The sequence below is a fragment of the Propithecus coquereli genome, unplaced genomic scaffold (assembly GCF_000956105.1).
Source record: "Propithecus coquereli isolate 6110/MARCELLA unplaced genomic scaffold, Pcoq_1.0 Scaffold25, whole genome shotgun sequence".
Taxonomy (NCBI): Eukaryota; Metazoa; Chordata; class Mammalia; order Primates; family Indriidae; genus Propithecus; species Propithecus coquereli.
In genome coordinates this window covers 8,381,020-8,400,123 of record NW_012148063.1, presented here as the reverse complement: position 1 = coordinate 8,400,123, position 19,104 = coordinate 8,381,020, and the positions used below count along the sequence as shown (strand labels likewise).

Genomic DNA, 19,104 nt, shown 5'->3' with positions numbered 1-19,104 from the left:
ACAATGTGGATATCGTACCATGTGACAGCTCAGTGCTCCCTTCACTTTTATCCATCGGAACTACGGGGTCCTTTACTTGTATACACCGTTGCAGATCATTTGGCCTTTAAGTGTCCTGAATGTATCATGTTTGTGTTAAGTCTGACCCTGTTTTCCTTATTACCCTATAAAAACTTAAGTCACATAATGTATTACTCTGCCTCACCATGTGACTTCAATAATTCTAAACCAAAGTTTCGTTTTCTGAATAATTTAGGAAAGCAAAAAACATCCCATCATATTTCTCAACAATATAAAAAGAGAAGCGCTGTCACTTCAGGTGAATATTGTTCTTCCACGAGGTCTTGAGCACAATCAAAAACTCTAGCACTACAATCCTAAAACGGCGCCGGCTTACTTGGCAGTCATCTGCAGAGTAACTCCCTCTCTCTCCTTCGTCCCCTCTCTGCCCAGATGAATGCATGCACTGCAGTGGAGAAAATTACCAGGGCAAAATTTCCAAGACCATGTCTGGACTGGAATGCCAGGCCTGGGACTCTCAGAGCCCACATGCTCATGGATACATTCCTTCCAAGTAAGTCTCACGGGGAAAAACATTCCGTGTTTAAGACTCTGCTGCTCTCTCAGACATTTATTCTTATTAAAAATATTTAGATATTTTCAGCATCCCTCCAGAAGCAAACACTTGCTGTTCTCGAATCTCAAAGCTGGCATCCTCCCACAAGTGCAAGTGTACGTTCTTACTTACTTCTCCAAATGTGGTCCAAGGCTGGGCCAGCAATGGTGATACTACCTGAGGGTTTGTTGCAAACGCAGAATCTCAGACCGTCTGAAACTGAATTTGTGTCATAACCAGATCCTCGGCTGACTTGTACACACACTGAAATCCTAACATGTGTATGAATGCATTGAAATCTGTACTGAGAAATACAAGAAATACAGACACTTCTGGCTTGTGTATTTTCCAAATATTTCCCTCTTTTCTTTACTCCTCTCCTTTCCTTTCCCTTTATACTGATGAGATTCAAGGTTTCCTAATCTACCATCTACGGATGAACATCGTGGGTTTTGCGAATCCCCTGACGTTTTATGTGTGTTTATATCTGTGCATTTTTCTGGGACGAGGATTCATGACTTCCAGAAGATTCTCAAAGGGGACCATGAATTTAAAATAGGAGTAAGAGACCCTGCTCTAGAAAGTGATGACGATGCCTAGAGTAAGGTTTTGTGCATTTTCTATTTCACATGAACTGTACTGGAAACGCTTCCCACTCTGTAGCTGCTCCTGGTCTTTCTCTTCCTCCTATGATGACTGCAAGACCAGAACAGAGCTCGTAAGAAATGCAGAAGTGAGGCTAAGCCGCAGCCTTCACTGTGGAAAACAACTCCGCTCAATGTTTGCACCTCCCTTTCTGACTAGCTAGCTCACAGCACAGTAGTCACCATCCTTCAGAGGAGAAATACAATAAAGGCCTCAAACTGGGTAAATTCACTGCAGGAAACCAGAAGGAGAAGAGGACTGCTGAGCCACTGCTGGCTGCTCTGTGCATCCCGACTAAGCATTCACAACCTCAGAGAGGGAGGGAATAAGCCCAGAGGGCCACCAGGCGTGGCATGCATCCTGACCACAACCTGAGCCACCCCGTCCCCCGCGGAGGGCTGGCGGCCGGCGCTGCACTGCAGGGCGCTCACAGCAGCACCGCTTCTGTCTGGCTTTCTCTCAGCTTCAGGGCTGGCAGGGCCAGAGCCAATGGTCCTGGATCAGCAGGACCATTCCTTTAAGCCATGAAGATGCCAACTTCTTGGCTGTGTTATGTACCAAATGACTATTTTTAGGCAGTGAGCACTTTGTATTTTAAAAATTGCCGTCACTTGCAGCTGAATAGCTGGAGTTTGCTTACATCAGTTTTCCAGATGGCCAAAATGATAAGGTTACTGATGCTGCTGAATGATTTCTACACATGTAAATCGTTAGAAAATAGCCCGTAGCAGCTGGGCATGAGGCAGGAGGATCACTTGAGCCCAGGACTTCAAGGCTGGCCTGGGCAACATAACGGGGAGCCCCTCTGCCCCCATCCCCGGTTTCTAAAAACGAATGAAAGCCCTTGGAATTCTGAGCCAATCTTTCTTCTTTGAGGACTGCCTTCATCCAATTACCCTGGTGCCTGACTGTGCCTAGTACACAGCAGGTGCTCAATGTTTGCTCACTCAAAAAGATTCCCATCCATGAATGTACATGTTCAATGCTGTTGAAACCCTCTTGCCCATTCAGATTTCCGAACAAGAACTTGAAGATGAATTACTGTCGAAACCCTGATGGGGAGCCCCTCCCGTGGTGTTTCACCACCAACCCCAACAAGCGCTGGGAGCTCTGCAACATCCCCCGCTGCAGTAAGTACGGCGCGTGCCAGCCCTGCCATCCTGACCTGCTCTGGTCTTCAAATCAAAAGGAAAACGCGCATCGGTGCACAGTGCAGTGCCTAGAAAGCGACCTGCAAGGCCGGTGGGACCTTGCTGCTCTTTTAAAACAATTTAGCGGTTACTCTGGGTAGTTGATCAGAGCATCCATTTATTATGTTTTTGTTTTTGTTTCTTTTTTCCTGTCAGAGACTTCTGCCTCTTATGAGTACACTTAAATGTAGGTTCTGGGTGATAGGTCTGGTATCTTACTCTTCGCTGTGCTACAGGGGAATTAGACCCATGCTCTCTGGTACACGGACTTCATTATCAACCAGAGTTCTGTCCGTTGTCTTGTAAACAAAGGAATGTCTGTGACTGCCCAGTTTTCAGTATGCCCAGGTTGGACCCTGCAGGGGAGGAGAGTTCAGGAGGAGAAGATGAAATGGCAGAACTAGCAGAAGTGTCGTGGAAAAAGCGATTTTATAATATTTTCCTTCTCTGAGAATCTGAAGCAAGGCATTAGAAGTATAGACAGAGATAGTCATTACAAGTTAAAAAGGATCCGGTGAGGGCTGGCTTCCCCTCCTTTGCTCTGAAAATCATCCTTTGGGGAGCTCGGCTAATGATGAACTGAGCATAGAAAGCAGCATCTGCCCACGAGTCTGTTTCTGGAGGAGTCCCCATGAAAGGGTCTTGCAGGCATAGGTCCTACGAACCTGATTTCTTCTGAGAATGCTGAACAACTTTCAAGTGCCAGATTCCAAGCCAGGCTGAGCAGAGGAGAAGATAGGCTACGGCACCCTGCATCTGTTCTCCCTAACACCCATCTGTGCATTCTTTATTTGAAAATATTCACTGTATAACAGTTTACTTTCCCCATTCAAGCAACACCCCCACCATCTTCTGGTCCAACATACCAGTGTCTGAAGGGAAGAGGTGAAAGCTATCGTGGGACGGTGGCTGTCACTGTGTCTGGGCACACCTGCCAGCGCTGGAGTGAGCAGACCCCTCACAGACACAACAGGACACCAGAAAACTTTCCCTGCAAGTAAGTCCCCTCTGGTCTCATTCCCTCTCTGCTGTTGTCGAACGTGAGATCCCACTGACTTTGATAGGATCCCAGGATTAAAGTATTCTTGAATGAAAACTGATCACGTCATATGGAAGGGAAGTGAAATTCAGCACTGTTTCCCCTCAACACTTGTCTTCAAAGTGTGGTTTCCCAGGCCAGCAGCATTAGCATCACCAGAAATTTGTGAGAAATGCAAATTCTGGGGCCCTGCTCCAGACCTATTAACTCAGAAGCTCTAGGGATGGGCCACAGCAATATGTTTTGACAAGCCCTCTACTGAATGCAGTCTGAGGTCTGAGAACCACTGCTCTGTAACCCTCAAAGCCCGTGGCTGGGATGTGTACTCACAGAGGCAGGAATAGTGTGGAAAATATCCCTTGCATTTTGAGCGTGTAGCATAGTGCCCAACACATAGAAAAAGACCCACTTTACTTGGCCATACAGAGCCAGGGAGTATATTTTGACCACTTACCCAAGAGGAGCATCTGGGCCATGATTCTATGGAATCGTATGAAATCCTAGGCTGCTTACACTTCCTTCTGGCACCTCTTATTCAGTTTGTGTGACTCTAGACTGTCAGCTGGATGTGTATCCAAATGTCACCATAAACAAGCATGTGTGCACCTTGTTTATTTAGCCTTTTTGGAAAGCCAAACTCACAGTGACTTTTTTCCCGCAGAAATTTGGATGAAAACTACTGTCGTAACCCTGATGGAGAAACAGCCCCATGGTGCTATACAACCAACAGTGCGGTGAGGTGGGAATACTGTGAGATACCATCCTGTGGGGCCTCTCAGTTATCCACAGAACATTTGGATGCTTCAGGTACGAAAGGCTCTGAGAGCTTACTGAGGGCCCAAACATGCTCCGCAGTTTAATGCTCCAGTGCTAGCATCACAACATACAGTGGCTTTGTTGAGTTTAATTCTGTTGTGGTCAGAGAACATGCTCTGTATGATTTCACTTATTTTAAATTCGCTGAGGTTTGTTTTAGGGTTCAAAATATAGTCATCTTGGTGGATGTTTGCTGTGCTCTTGAGAAGAATGTGACTCCTGCTGTTGTTGCTAGGGTGTTCTCTAAAGGTCACTTAGGTCAAGATCATTGTTAGTGCTATTCATGTGTATCCTCACTGACTTCCGTCTCCTGTTCTATGGCTTTCTGAGGGATGAATGGTGACAGGTCCAGCTTCAACTATAGATTAGTCTGTTTCTCTTAGGTTCCAGCTCTGTTTGGTTTCTGTATTTTGAAGCTCTATTGTTAGGCACATGCACATTTAGTATTGTTAGGTCTTCTTGGTGAAATGATCCTTTCATCATTATGTAATAACACTTCTTGTCTCTAGAAATATATCTGCTCTGAAGTCTATTTTTGCTGATATGAACACAGCCTTTGCAGCTCCATTTCACTAGTATTTGTATGATATATCTTTTCTGATATATTTTTAATTGAGGTGTTTAGACTATTTGCATGAATGTAATTGTTAATATGGTCGGATTTAAATCTACCATGAAGTTAGGTATTTCTCTTTATCCTATTTGAGCTTTGTTTCTTTTTTTTTTTTATCTTTTTCCACTTCCATTTGAATTGAGTATTTTTATGATTGTCTTTTATCTCCACTATTTACTCATTAGGTATTTCTCTTTATCCTATTTGAGCTTTGTTTCTTTTTTTTTTTTTTTAATCTTTTTCCACTTCCATTTGAATTGAGTATTTTTATGATTGTCTTTTATCTCCACTATTTACTCATTAGGTAAATCAGTTTTAATAGTCTTAGCATTTTCTCTAATGTTTACGATATACATCTTTAACTTATCACATTCCACCTACAAATAATCTTATTCTAGTTAGTTGCTGCATGGTATAGAACCTTAGGACATTGTATTTCTATTTCCTTCCTCCCACAGTGTTGTGCTAGTGTCCTCTCTAAAAGAAGCTTACTTCTATTATGATGTAAATCTCGTAACACATTGATACGATTTTTGGCCTGAATGGTCAGTTGTGTATTAAAGTGATTATACATAAAAATATTTTTTGCATTTTATTTACTTATTTATTTTACCATTTTGAGTGCTCTACTCATTTCTTTGTGTAGATCCACATTTCCATCTGGTGTCATATTCCTTCTGTAAAAAACTTAACCTTTGGCAATTCTTGCGGCACAAGACTGTTGCTGACGAAGTGTTTCAGCTTCTGTACGTATACAAAAGTCTTATTTTGCCTTCAGTTTCTAAAAATAATTTTGCTGGATATAAGTACCAATGTGACAGTTTTATTTACCACTTTAAAGGTGATACTCCATTATCTTCTGTTTTTTCCTTCTTCCTACATATTCAATATTTCTTCTTTCTCTGGATACCTTTAAGACTTTCTGTCATCTTTGTTTTTCAGCAGTTTGACTATGGTGAATCTGGGTGTGTTTAATTTTTTTTTTTTAATTTATTTTGCTTGGGTTTTCTGAGCTTCTTGGATTTGTGGATTATTGATTTTTATTATGTTTTTAAAATTCTTAGCCATTATCTGTTCAAATATTTCTCTTTTCCCTGCTCTCTCTCTTCTCCTTGTTGGACTGCAAGTGCCCAAATGTTATGCCACTTCATACTGTTTCATAACTCTTGAATGTTTGCTATGGTTTTTTTCCTTTGATCACTCTTTTTTTCCTTAGTGTGTGAGTTTGGATAATTTCTATTAACCTATTTTCAGGTTCACTGATTATTTCCTCAGTTCTGTGTAGTTTGCTGATCAGCCCATTCAAAGGATTCTTCATCTCAGATACCATGGTTTTCACGTCTAGCAATTTCATTCTACTCTTTTTAGACTTTCCATCTCTTTGCTGAAATTCTCCATCTATTCACACATAATGTCTACCTTTACCATAAGATTCTTTAACATTTAAATCATGATTATTTTCCAATCCCAATCAGATAGTTTCTAGATGTAGTCATCTGTGAGGCTGGTCGCTTTATTACTCAGTGGCGTTGTTTTATTTTTTCCTTCCCTTTTTTGGTGTGTCTTGTAATTCTTTAAGAAAATGTTGGATGTTGTGAATAGAACGTCAGTATCGATTGCAGTAAATGTTGTTTATATTTGAAATGGGCACACATCTTCTTTTGTCAACATGTTGTGTGGGTAACTGAGTCAATGCAGTCAGCAGATGAACTCAATTTGGGCTTTGTTCTTGCTACTTTTATAGTACATGCACCACGGTTTTAAATTCCTCCAGCGATGGACTGCTCTTACCTTGTGCTTAGAGTGGAGTCTGGGGTGCTGAAGAGATTTCCCAGTTTTGCTAACCCACTGTCAGATTTTAGCAGTCACTCCACACTTGCACCCCACAGGGCATCTCTCCATACACTTAATTTGACCCCACTGATACTCTGCTGTTTCTTGGTATTCAATGCTCAGTTTTTGCTAAAAGTAGGCAAATGCTCTATCTCCCTGATCTACCCACACTTGTGGGTAGGCTCTGCACACCTAGGCTTTGGTAGTAGTGACTTCTCAGTGTTCTTGCTCCTCCTTCTCATGAAACTTGTATCTGTGGAGGGCATGGAGTAGAAGAGTAGTAGACTTCTGCTTTGTGTCATTGCAGGATCCTGGGTGCAAGAGGGTTCCTTGTCCCTCCTCCCGGGGAGAAAGGTTTTTGTCTGTACCCCGTCTGAGAAACAGTGGATCTTTGCCTGCAGTCCTAGGTGCAGCACCATGTCCTGCCCCATCCCCCGGAAGCTTAAGGCTCTGCCTTTGCATGGGGAAATGTCCAAAGGTTTCAAGTATGACCCTCGCTGACAGCCATGCTCTCTGACTTGGCTATTTTCCCCTCACTTTTATATTAAATATTCCCAAGAAAGGCTAGCTTATTAAAGTTCTAGAATGCTATGAAATTATTGAATTTTTTTGCATGTCCATCTGCCTGCTAATGTGGAAAAGAGAACAGTGGTAATTCCCAGAGATTAATGAACTGTTTTTTGTTATGAATCACTTCACATGTTTCTCTGTTTCAGTCTTTATTCAGCTTGATTTCTTCTATTTTAATTTTAGCACCACCTGAGCAAACCCCTGTGGTCCAGGAGTGCTACCAGGGTAACGGGCAAAGTTACCGAGGTACCTCATCCATCACCATCACAGGAAGGAAATGTCAATCTTGGTCGTCTATGACACCACATCGACATGAGAAGACCCCAGAACACTACCCAAATGCGTAGGTCTTTGGTTTTAACTGTAAGAGGAACAACAGCCAACATAAGTTTCTCTTAGAAGAGCTGTATTTTAAGCTAACTCCTTAGGATCGTATTTCTCTTAGAGCCAGACTCTGAGGCAAAATGTACAGGAACCTTGCTTTTGGGTCAGAGGTCTGACAGAAGAGAAATTATAGACTGTCCACCATTCCTGAGTAGTTTTGTAGGAATAGGGGATACATGGAAGTGGTGAGGCTACATTAATGCAAAACTCAGGAGAGCAAATGACCAAACAGTTGGGAACAGGACCATGCCACAACCCCATGAAAGATCAATGCAATCTTTCCACCATGGAATCCTATCATTTCAACCTCCAACCCCTGAAGTTTGGGATTCCTAAGGCAGCTGGGATTTGCTAGGCTGGGTAATAATGAGAGAGGCTCTGTGGAGAGAAAGAGCTCCAGGAATATGCACAGAGATCTCCTGAAGTCTTTGGCAAAATAGAAAGCTGCAGGTGTACTGGGAGATATCACACAAAGGAAGTAGGACAAAGACCAACTGCTGGGCAAAGAACAGCTATCAGGGAGCAGTGAGCTAAATGAAGATTACTGAGCTCCTGCAGCACTGGGAGCTATCTGAGTTCTGCCTAGCCACAGAAGAGAGTCCTCACTGAACATCTTGGGCATTCAATAGAGATCCCAGAAAATCCATGCTTTAGAGTAGGCATCATGTATTCCTAGAAGAAAGGCTACTCTAGAAACACCCTAGCAAAGCTCAAAAGCAAGCCTAAAATGGCCAAAATGATCTCTAAGTAAATTAACTGCCTTCCAGAACAAAAAAACCCACTCTTTAGAGGTAAAAAACAAAATTAAGTTGCTCAGTAATGTGCCATCCACAATGTTTGACATAAATTTAAAAATTTCCTAGATATACACAAAGCATTAAGTGTGATCTGTAATGAGGAGAAAAATCAGTCAATACAAACAGACCCAGAAATGATAGAATTGGCATAGTAATTTTAAAAATATTCATTTGAATATTCATATTCATTTGAATATGAAAGTTATATAAATACATATTCTTCCCCCCAGAAAACAAACAAAACACTGAAAAAAGTTTTCACCATCATGTCTATTCTATAAAAGATGTTAAAGAAAAGTAAGACCAGATGGGAACTTTAATCTATGATAAGTAATGAAAAACCCTGGAAATAGTAAATGTAAATGTAAAAGATTTTATTTATCTCAATTCTTAATTTCTTTTTTTTTTTTGGATTCTTAATTTCTTTAAAAGATATTTGACTACTTGAAGCAAAATGAAAACAGGGTGTTTTTATTTTAATATATGTTAAATTTTGAAAACAGTAGCATAAGTAATGTAGGGGATAAACAGAATCATACTGTTGTGTCTTTCATTTTTCATGAAGTTATGTAATATTAATACATGGTTGAATGTGATAGGTTAAAGAGGGACTAAAAATCTTTAAACTTACAGAATAGATAATAATAAGAGTATTCAATTAATTCAAAAGAAGGAGGAAAAGGAAGAAAAAAGAATACAGGAGATATGGTACAAATAGAAAACACATAGCATTGTGGTAGACTTAAACTTATCCACATCAAAAGTATATTAAATGTAAAAAGATTAAACATGTCAATTAAAAGGCAGAGACTGTCTAGTTGAATAAAAACCAAAGCTCAATCATGTTCTCTTTACAAGAGATGCTCTTGAAATGTCAAGACAGTCATTAAAAACCAAAGTAGGGAAAATGATACACCATTGAAACATGAATCAAAAAAAGCTGGGGTGGTTATGTTAATATCAGACAAAGTAGATTTCAGGACATGAAATAATACCAGAGATAAAAAGGATGTTTCATAAGTAAAAAGGGCTCATTTATCGAGACAAAACAATGCCAAATGTATTGTACCCTAATAACACAGCTTCAGATACAGGAATCAAAAGCTGACAGAACCGAAGAGAAAAGTCCACAATTATAGCTGGAGATTTCCTTACTTATCTCTCAGTCTAATTATAAATCCTCCCCAAACAAAATATAATAGAACAAATAGACAAAAGATCAGAAAGGATATAGAAGGTTTAATGGAAAATACCCTGTGTAATACTATGCCAAATTGCAGAACACAGTTTCAAATGTGTGTGGAGCATTCACCAAGATACACCAGATGCTTGGCCTTAAAACAAGTTTCGATAAGTCACAAAATATTGAAATAATGCTGAGTATGTTTTCTGACCACAGCTGAATTAAATGAGATATAAATAATAAAAAATTGAGGAGATTCCCAAATATTTGAAAATTAAACAACAAATTTCTAAATAATCCATGAATCAAGGAAGAAATCACAAAGGAATGAAAAACGTTTTAACTGAATAATAATACAAACACGATATATCAAAATTTGTGGAATACAGCTAATGTTTTTAGGTATTTATAGCTTTAAATGTTCTTATTAGAAAATGGAAACATTTAAAAATCAATGATTTCAGCCAACAGTTCTCAAAGTGTGGTCTGGAGAAACCTGGAGGTTCCTGAGTCTCTGAAGTTAAAACACTTAAAAAAAAAAAAGATTGTATTGGCCCCTTTCACTTTCATTTCTCACAAGGATATAGCAGAATTTTCTAGAGGCTACATAAAGTGTAGTGCTATTATCTCTCTGATGGCTAATAAAATGTGTGAATGTGTATTCTTACATTTTAAAAGATTCTCATTTGTAGCAGATGCAATAAATGTTAATAGTATGTATCACCAAATCTAAAGCTCTTTGGAATCCACAATACTTTTTAAGGTGTAAAGAGGTCTTGAGACCAAAATCATTGAGAACTGTTGATCTAAGATAAAACTTAAGAATCTAGACAAGGAAATGCAAATAAAACCCACCGTAAGCAGAAGAAAGGAAATAATAAAAATAAATGAAATTCAATGTAAAAGAAAATAGATAAACAATTAAATAAGTCAGTGAAACAAAAAGTTGGTTGTTTGAAAAGATCGATATAATTGCTAAACCTCTGGCTACCACGGTCACGGACGTAGGCGACAGTACAATCGTCTACATCAGGTACCGAAGCGGAGAGGAAGCATCACTGCAGAACCCTTCTGATAGTAAAAGATAAGAAAATATGAAGAACAACTTTATATTGACTAATTCAACAACTTAGGTTATATGGACTAATTCCTTATGAAAAACAAATAAGTAAATCAGACGATGAATAAATTGATTTCTGAACAGTCTAAAGAAAATATGTATACATATTCTCTAATATATTAGTATATATTAATAAATCAAAAAAAACTTCCTACAGAGAAAACTCCAGGCCCAGATGGCTTCACTGGAAATTTTATCTAGTATTAAAGGAGGAAATAACTCCAATCTTTTACTGTCTATTACAGAAAATACAGGAGAGAACACTTCTGAACTCAGTTTGTGAGGTCAAAAATCTCAGATACAAAAAATAGACAAGGCTATGGCAAGAAACTATAGAACATTATCTGTTGTGAACATAAACACAAAAGACTTAATGAAAAATTAGTAAATCGAATCCAGCAACATATAAAAAGAATTTTCTAACACCTACAGCTGCTCGGAAACCCGCTGCCGGGCTTTCCCAGACTGTGGGCCTGGGCTTGAGACGTTCCGCAGGTCTGCGGTATCTGCAGACTCAGCGTTGCATTCCCACAGCACACGGCCCGGCTCAGGCTTCCCCAGACAGCCGCGGGTCCTGCATCGGCACTGCAGGGGGATCCCAAGGCTGAGGATTCTGAGAGGCTGGGCGATGTTCTTGGGAAGCCCGAGGGGATCGCATCCTCTGAGGTTCTCCAGGATCCTCCCCTGCTGTGTCTCTTACTCAAATGTCTCTGACTCCTCCGTAACCACGCAACTGCCTCAGGTCCCCTAGTCTACCCAGCTGTCTCCCTTTGTCCTGTCTGTCTCACTGTTCCTTAGTGTCATCCCCATTCCTCAGCCTCGAGTGGCTGCAGCCGGCAGAGGGTGGACTGGGAGCAGGAGAGGATCTCCTGGCCAGGAATGTGGCCACGGAAACCACGTCCTGCCTGGGGCTGGTTTTCCAGGCCAGGTTTTATATAAGTCTTTCAAACCCAAACCCACTTGATACCACCCAATACCACCAATACCATATTTATAGTGATATTATTTTCATGATTGTTTTTCACTGTAAATGTACAGCAGTTTAGCTGCACTACGAGTAAATAGACTAAGAGGGATGGCCTGGGAATGTTATCATCTTGTATATCATTTCTTCCTTGGGACAATATGTTTTAGTTCCAACTTACATATCATTACATAGTCAGAGAGAGAGCAAGAGAGATAGCGACAGATAGGGATAGATTTCTATAATCATAAAAATATAATATACACCCTTCAAAGTCTGTATCAATTTATGCGGGAGGAATGTATTTACAGAATGTGGAAGCGGTATATTCTGATACTTTTATATATTTATATATTGTCTCAGTTTTCAAATGGAGCATATATCACTCTTGATTTTTTAAAATAAAAATTGTCGTCTCTCCTTGAAATTTACACAGTTAAGTTTAGAAGTTAAGGACTGTTTGTGCCTGGGATATTATTACTGTTCCTTTAATGGGAACATTTCCAAGTCACTTGTTAACACTTTGTTATAACAAAACTTAGAGGGTGCCGGGTGCCCCCAGAGATTTTCCCACCTCTTGTGACCTGTGTTATTTTGGAATTTACAGTGGCTTGAAAATGAACTACTGCAGGAATCCGGATGCCGACAAGAGCCCTTGGTGTTACACCACGGATCCGAGTGTCAGGTGGGAGTACTGTAACCTGAAGAAGTGCTCGGAAGCGGAAGGGAGTGTTGCTGCATCCCCAACCCTCTCCCAAGTTCCGAGTGTAGAGCCTCCTTCTGAACAAGGTAAGAAGTCTCTGGCCGCACATCTACGTATTTGGGCCTGGGGATGAAAAGGGATGGAAACTCTTTCTGATGCAGACGGCTTCCACGCTACGCGGGCGTTCGCGTGCTGGCTGTGGGTCTGCCACGTGGAAGGAAGCCTCAGCGCTCTCTCTGGGGGAGCCAGAGCTGTTATTTTTGGTATACTGTGGGTGAGCGGAGATTTTAGGACTTGTGCAAATCCGCCAGGGTGCTTGACTTACCATTCACCTTGTCACGAAACTGGTTATCTTTTTTTTTTTTTTTTGAGACAGTATCTTGCTCTGTTGCCTGGGCTAGAGGGCCATGGCATCAGCCTAGCTCACAGCAACCTCAAACTCCTGGGCTCAAGCGATCCTCCTGCCTCAGCCTCCCGAGTAGCTGGGACTACAGGCATGCGCCACCATGCCTGGCTAATTTTTCAATTTTTAGTTGCTCGACTAATTTCTTTCTATTTTTAGTAGAGATGGGGTCTCGCTCTTGCTCAGGCTGGTCTTGAACTCCTGAGCTCAAGCGATCCTCCCGCCTCGGCCTCACAGAGTGCTAGGATTATAGGCGTGAGCCACCGCGCCCAGCCGAAACTGGTTATCTTAGTGTCCTAGCCAAAGTCCTTATTCTAAATATGCGATTATTTCCAAGCCAATAAGCATATCTGGTAATTCCTTAAATTAGGCAGTGTTCATTGCAGTCTGAGCATTCCAGTTTCTGAGGAATGTGACCACTGAGCGTGTCATCCTAGAGAAACTGACGTGCCTGCATTTGTCCCCTGTGGTCCTGGTCGAGGTAGCAGTGCGTGACCACCCATTTCATTTCCTGCAGAGTGCATAGTTGGGAATGGCAGAAACTATCGGGGCAAGATCGCGACCACTATCACTGGGACTCCGTGCCAGGGATGGGCTGCTCAGGAGCCCCATCGTCACACCATTTTCACTCCAGAGACAAATCCACGGGCAAATCTGGAAAAAAACGTAAGTTTCTTTGATTTGGACTCTATTTGCTTCTTGCTGACCAATCTTTGCAAACAGAATTGATCCTGTTACAGAAAATCAGCCTGGACTGATCTTTGGTATTAGTGAGAACGGATGGGGGTAGGAGGAAAAAATTGGAGCAATTTCCGGGACTAAGCTTAAAATATAACGGGCATTGGCACGGAAAGTGCAGCGGGCACAGGCAGAGCCCCGTGCTGCAGTCACTCTCAGGCCTCTCATCTCCCTTTGGTGACATTTCTTGCAGGCTTCTGTTATTGGGTGCTATTTCCAGTTTCTAGTATTTGTCCTCTAGGTTCTAGTGATCAGAGATGCCCTTCATGACATTTTAGTCAGATTTTTCTAGAAAACATTTTGATGGGCCAAGAGCACCCCACCCAGCAGGATTTCTCCTAGTCTCATACACTCTCTGGGATGGTTTACTTTGGGGGATATGTGCGGGGAAGTCTGAGAGGTAGGAAAAACCAAAGTGTGCCCTCCACTCTCACTCGCCACTCAGCATAACACTTCTGGCAGCCAGCAGGGTGTCCTACAATTTAACTCAATCCTGGCAGCCTGTATCTGGAGATAACGTCAAATCCCACAAGTTAAGGGCTCAGTCCCACAAGACTGTCCCCCACTTCAGATGCCAATCACAAGTTCCAGGTTGTGACCGGTACTTCTGACCAACTGGTTATAAATCTGTTTTTCCAAGAGCCCCTTCTTGCATTCAATTAATTTGCTATAGCGGCTCACAGAACCCAGGGAACACTACTTACATTTACCCATTTATTATAAAGGACACTGGTGAACAGTCAGGTGGAAGAGATGCCCAGGGCAGAGCATGTAGGAGGCCTTAGAGTTTCCATGCCCCCCACCCTTCCCTCAGCACGCCACCCTCTAGGTGCCTCCATGCGTTGAGCTATCCAGAAACTCTCCTTTTGGATTTTCTTGGAGGTGTCATTCTGTAGGCATGAGTGATTGCATCATTGGCTGCTGGTGTTCAACACGGCCTTCAGACCTTCTCCAGAGGTCGAAGGGCAGGGCGGAAAGTTCCAACGCTCTGATCACATAACTGGTTCCCCTGGCGACCAGCCCCCATCCCGAGGCTACCAGGAGCCCGCCAAGAGTTGCTTCATTAGAACAAAAGATGCCTCTACAGCCCAAAAAATTCCAAAGGATTTAGAAGTTCTGTGTCAGGAACTGGGGGTAGAGAACAAATATATATTTCTTATTATATCACAATATCACAGGAAGGAAAAGGAAGACACTGCCTTTCTGTGTCTTGACCCATGGAGGGTGTGCAATCCACAGAAACAAAAGTTTCTCAATGCACAGTGAGCAGGCTTCATTGGTTAGATGACTGCTGAAGTCACCCAGGGACCATTTGAGTTAGTTAGTGATGTCCCATTGTCCTCTGTGGCTGGGCTTCTAAGACCTTCCCCACTCTGCCTGCCGTGAGCCGCGGCTCACACACCTGCTTGTTTTCAGTACTGCCGGAATCCTGATGGCGACGACAACGGTCCCTGGTGCTACACAACGAATCCCAGGAAACTTTTTGACTACTGTGATATCCCTCAGTGTGGTGAGCTGCTTTCTTTTTTTTGTAAGGAAAACACAAAAACAAACAAACAAACAAAAACTACTTCTCAAATAAATGCAGTGATCGCTTCCTTGATGTGGGTCTGCAACAAGGAAGGGAAGGGAAGGGAAAGGAAGGGGAGGAGAGGGGAGGGGAGGGGAGGGCAGCGGAAGGAAGGGGAGGGCCTTGAGCTGGGTCTTCTGGGGAGGAGCTGGCTGCCCTCCTCCCCTGAGCCCTTTGCTAGTCACGGGCATCTGGAACCTGCCCTACTACTGGCCCCATGTATTAGGGGAACATCTCCTCCCCTGATAAATAAACTAAATACAAAGTCCCCAAAGAGCAAGCTTAGAGGTGATCTGATCGGCCCCAGGATGGTGAACTCTTCAATGTCTGGCCTGGGATGCATGAAAAACAAATTTAGAGTCACTGGTTAGGAAACTTTGCCCTATGGAAGATGAGAAGAAAGAAAATACAAACATAAGGAAACAGTTGAGCATGTAATGTACATGGTAAACATATACATTTTCATCCTAAGAATTCAATGAAAAGTAATGCAGATCTTCACTTGGCCCCAAATTTCCTTTCTCCTAAGGTTACTATTCATTAGCCATACATTAGCCACAAAACCTAGAGACTGCTTGTTGAGTTCCTTCCTCATGGCTCTTGAGATGCTTCCAGGGCTTAAGAGGGTTGTTTCCAGGAAAGGGGAATTGATATTAGTTCTCAGAAGATTGGGGTGACAAATCCACGGGTATTTCTGGAAAAAGTGTGAGCCACTTGGCCTCTGTTTTACTTTCTGCTGACTAGTCTTTGCAGACAGAACCTGTCCTAGTTACAGAAAACCATCCTGGACTTCTCCCTTGCACAGTTTGATTGCATGCGGTTGGTGTCTGCTATGAGGAAGGCCCTTGAGCTGGTGGGGGAAGGGGCTTGGCTCCCAAAGCCACTGAAAACCAGTGTCTGGAGATTGTTTGGGGAGGCAGTTTAGGCTAGTGGTGAAGACCATGGGAACCACGCTGGCCAGGTTTGCGTCTGGGCTGCTCCTGGGGCAGAGCAGGAGGGGGAAGGAGAGGTGAGGTTGCTAGGAAAGATTTGACTTGGCCATTATTATTGAAGGTGGCATTGTGCTCTCTGGGTTTAGCGTGAGTTGATAGCTGGCTTTTTCTCTACTGGCTGTTTTTGTCTGTTCTGCAGAAGCTCTCTTGATAGCCCCTTCACCTGAAAGTCCCTTGATGGGGTCAGTGCCCACCCTCCAGGCCTGTCTCTTCTACCCCATCTGGCCCACCCCAGTGCCTCTCACTGCCCGGGCCCCCTGTCCACGACAGGCTGCCTTTCAGTTAAGCCCAGCCCTACATTCCTGCCTCAGGCCCCACAGCTGTGCTGGGACTCATGCACTTTGATTCTTGGGGAAGGGAAGTACAGTAACTTGGCAGCTGCAGTTCTGGGATCCTTGCCCATATTGAGGATGTGCTAGAATCAGGTTCTTAGAGAGTGGAGAAAGAAGGAAGAATGGGAAGAGGATTTTTTCAATGGAATATGAGGTCCCCCCTCACCATGGTGTGAGGCAAGTGAGCTCAACCTCAAGCTTGGTGAGAGGGTTCTGACCAGACACTCGGAGGTCTTGAGACCTGTTTCCTACAGACGGATGTGGTTGGTGGGATACCCAGACCTGACTCCTGATTGAGAAAGCTGGAGTCTCTGGTGGTCAATGAATTTAATAACTATTTCATTTCTACCAACACATTCGATCCAAATAATAAATAAGTGAAAATAAATAGAAACTTTCACTTTTATTTTGAATGGTTAAGACCAGCGTACCATCATCTCTGTGGTTATTCTTTTAGTACATGTACGCACATCGACTATATGTAAGGCACACTAGCAGAATTTGAGCTCAGTGTTAGAGAGGATGATTTAGTTATATTCCATGCTTCCTTTCTAAAAATGACTTCTACGTGTAGGTTCTCAGAAAAGGCCATGCAAATGGAAAGTTATTTGGAAAATTCAGGTTCCCAGTTCATTAGAGTGTAGAATCTCAGGTTGATTAAGACAGAAAGGATTTCCTCTTCCAATTGTTACTGACAATGGCTTACATTTATATTTCTGAAGACCTTGAAGTGCTACAGACAACAGAGAAGCATTTTTTGACCACATTTTGTAGCCCCCGAACTGTTGTTGTGGGCATTAGTGGGTAATATGAAAGATGGGACTCTAACCGTACTCTCCAGGGACTCTGCAGGCTGGTTGCAGAGGGAAGGCAGGTAGGAGGTAAATAGAGAGCAAAGGCAGGTGCATGCAAGTTGCTCCCCTGGCATTGGGTTAGTCATAGGAGGCTCCCTGGAGGAGCCGTTCTGAAGCTGGCTGAAAGAAAGCAGTGTTTCCACTTAGGACAGTTATCCTGGTTACATGCAATCACACACACACACATGCACATACATGCAAACACAGAAATTCACATGGAAATGATACTGCCCTTCAGCAGGGATGACAACTATGGTTTTCAGTAAACTTTACACGGTTTAGATGGTGATGGCAAGATGATGATGACAGGAAGGATGAGACAATGTTCTGAATACATTACATCAAGTCAGAATAACAATTACAAATAACCATTTGTGCCAGTCAAGGTCCTCTCAGAAAAGATCTCATTCTAATGCTTAGCTCTGCCAACTTATTTTATGACTTCTCCAACAAAATAATTAAAAAAAAACTTATATTTCCTCAGAAGGAGAGGGTTCTGTATTAATACCACTTTTGAAACAGAAAAAATGTTCCAAAAGATGCTTATGATTTTACTATTTAGTTTGGGCTTTGAGATGTCAAAAATTCAGTCCTTGGAGTGTACTTGAATTCTGTGACCGACTCGCCACCTCTGACCCACACGTGACTTTTCCCCGCTTTGTGCCACAGCACCCTCGCCCACTTCATTCAACTGCGGGAAGCCTCAAGTGGAGCCCAAGAAATGTCCCGGAAGGGTGGTGGGTGGGTGTGTGGCCCACCCGCACTCCTGGCCCTGGCAAATCAGCCTTAGAACAAGGTAAGACAGCCCCGCGAGCAGCTCATGCCGCCCTTCCACGAAGCCCTGTAAAACCTCTCTGCGTTTACACTGGGCCAACACCGCTGAGGCGTCAGTAATATTTCTATATTTGCCAAAGGAGGGGGAAAAAGCTATAAAAATAAAAAATTATATTTTTCTGGGTTCTCTACTGTGAAAATGGCCCAAATTGGAATCTTTTCCTTGATCTGGGCAGCTATCACCAAAATCTGCAGACACGGTCATCTATGCCAAGTTCCCGTATTGCTGGAACAACACTGAAGATGCCTTAAGTGTTTATATAGCTATGTATTGCCTCATTGTAAATAAAAACAAAGAGCTATTTTTTTTAGAAATGTGACACTTTGTGGGATGGGGGGGGGACAAGGAAAAATTATTTACAGTCTGTCAGAGATACAGATTCTTTTTTTATATACTTTCGTGAATCATTGAACTTAATGCAGAGGCTACTCACTCACAAACACGTGAACAAATGACAGTTGGTGGTCACCGTAGTTTAAGGGTGATCAGTCTGACCCTGCTGAACTCCGACAGTTTGGGCTACGTTTCAGGGGAGCATGCCTCTCCTACATTCCCTTTTCTTGGGGCTCTCAGAAAGCACACGTGTGAAACAGGCTCGTCCACTCCCCCGTGTTGCTTGCTCCTCGCATCCCTCCGCAGCGCACGTGAGCTCGGTTGCTGCTCCCCACTGACGAGCCTGCCTTCCACGGCGCACTGCTGCTGAGCTGGTTTTTCTTTACCTTACCGTTTAGCAGCTCCTTGCTATACAGAGTCTTCACCTTCCACATGTTTCAAATTCATTCTTCCCCAAACTGTGCGTGGTCTACTTCCTGACTGATTTAGCAACCTGCTTGCCATCGTGAACTTGCAATTTGTATCTCTTTTCATTACAATCTGGTTTGGAGTGGCTCACGCCATTATTATGAGC

General features: G+C 42.7%; 1 protein-coding gene across 1 annotated transcript in view; it reads left to right on the top strand.

Annotated features, from left to right (window-relative positions):
• Positions 1–19,104, top strand: part of PLG (plasminogen) — a 57,785-nt gene that overhangs the window by 29,384 nt on the left and 9,297 nt on the right. The window contains 9 exon segments of the mRNA XM_012646832.1: positions 370–574; positions 2,273–2,391; positions 3,286–3,448; positions 4,152–4,297; positions 7,506–7,665; positions 12,378–12,559; positions 13,394–13,542; positions 15,031–15,124; positions 18,032–18,158. Coding sequence (XP_012502286.1) covers positions 370–574; positions 2,273–2,391; positions 3,286–3,448; positions 4,152–4,297; positions 7,506–7,665; positions 12,378–12,559; positions 13,394–13,542; positions 15,031–15,124; positions 18,032–18,158 — 1,345 coding nt within the window.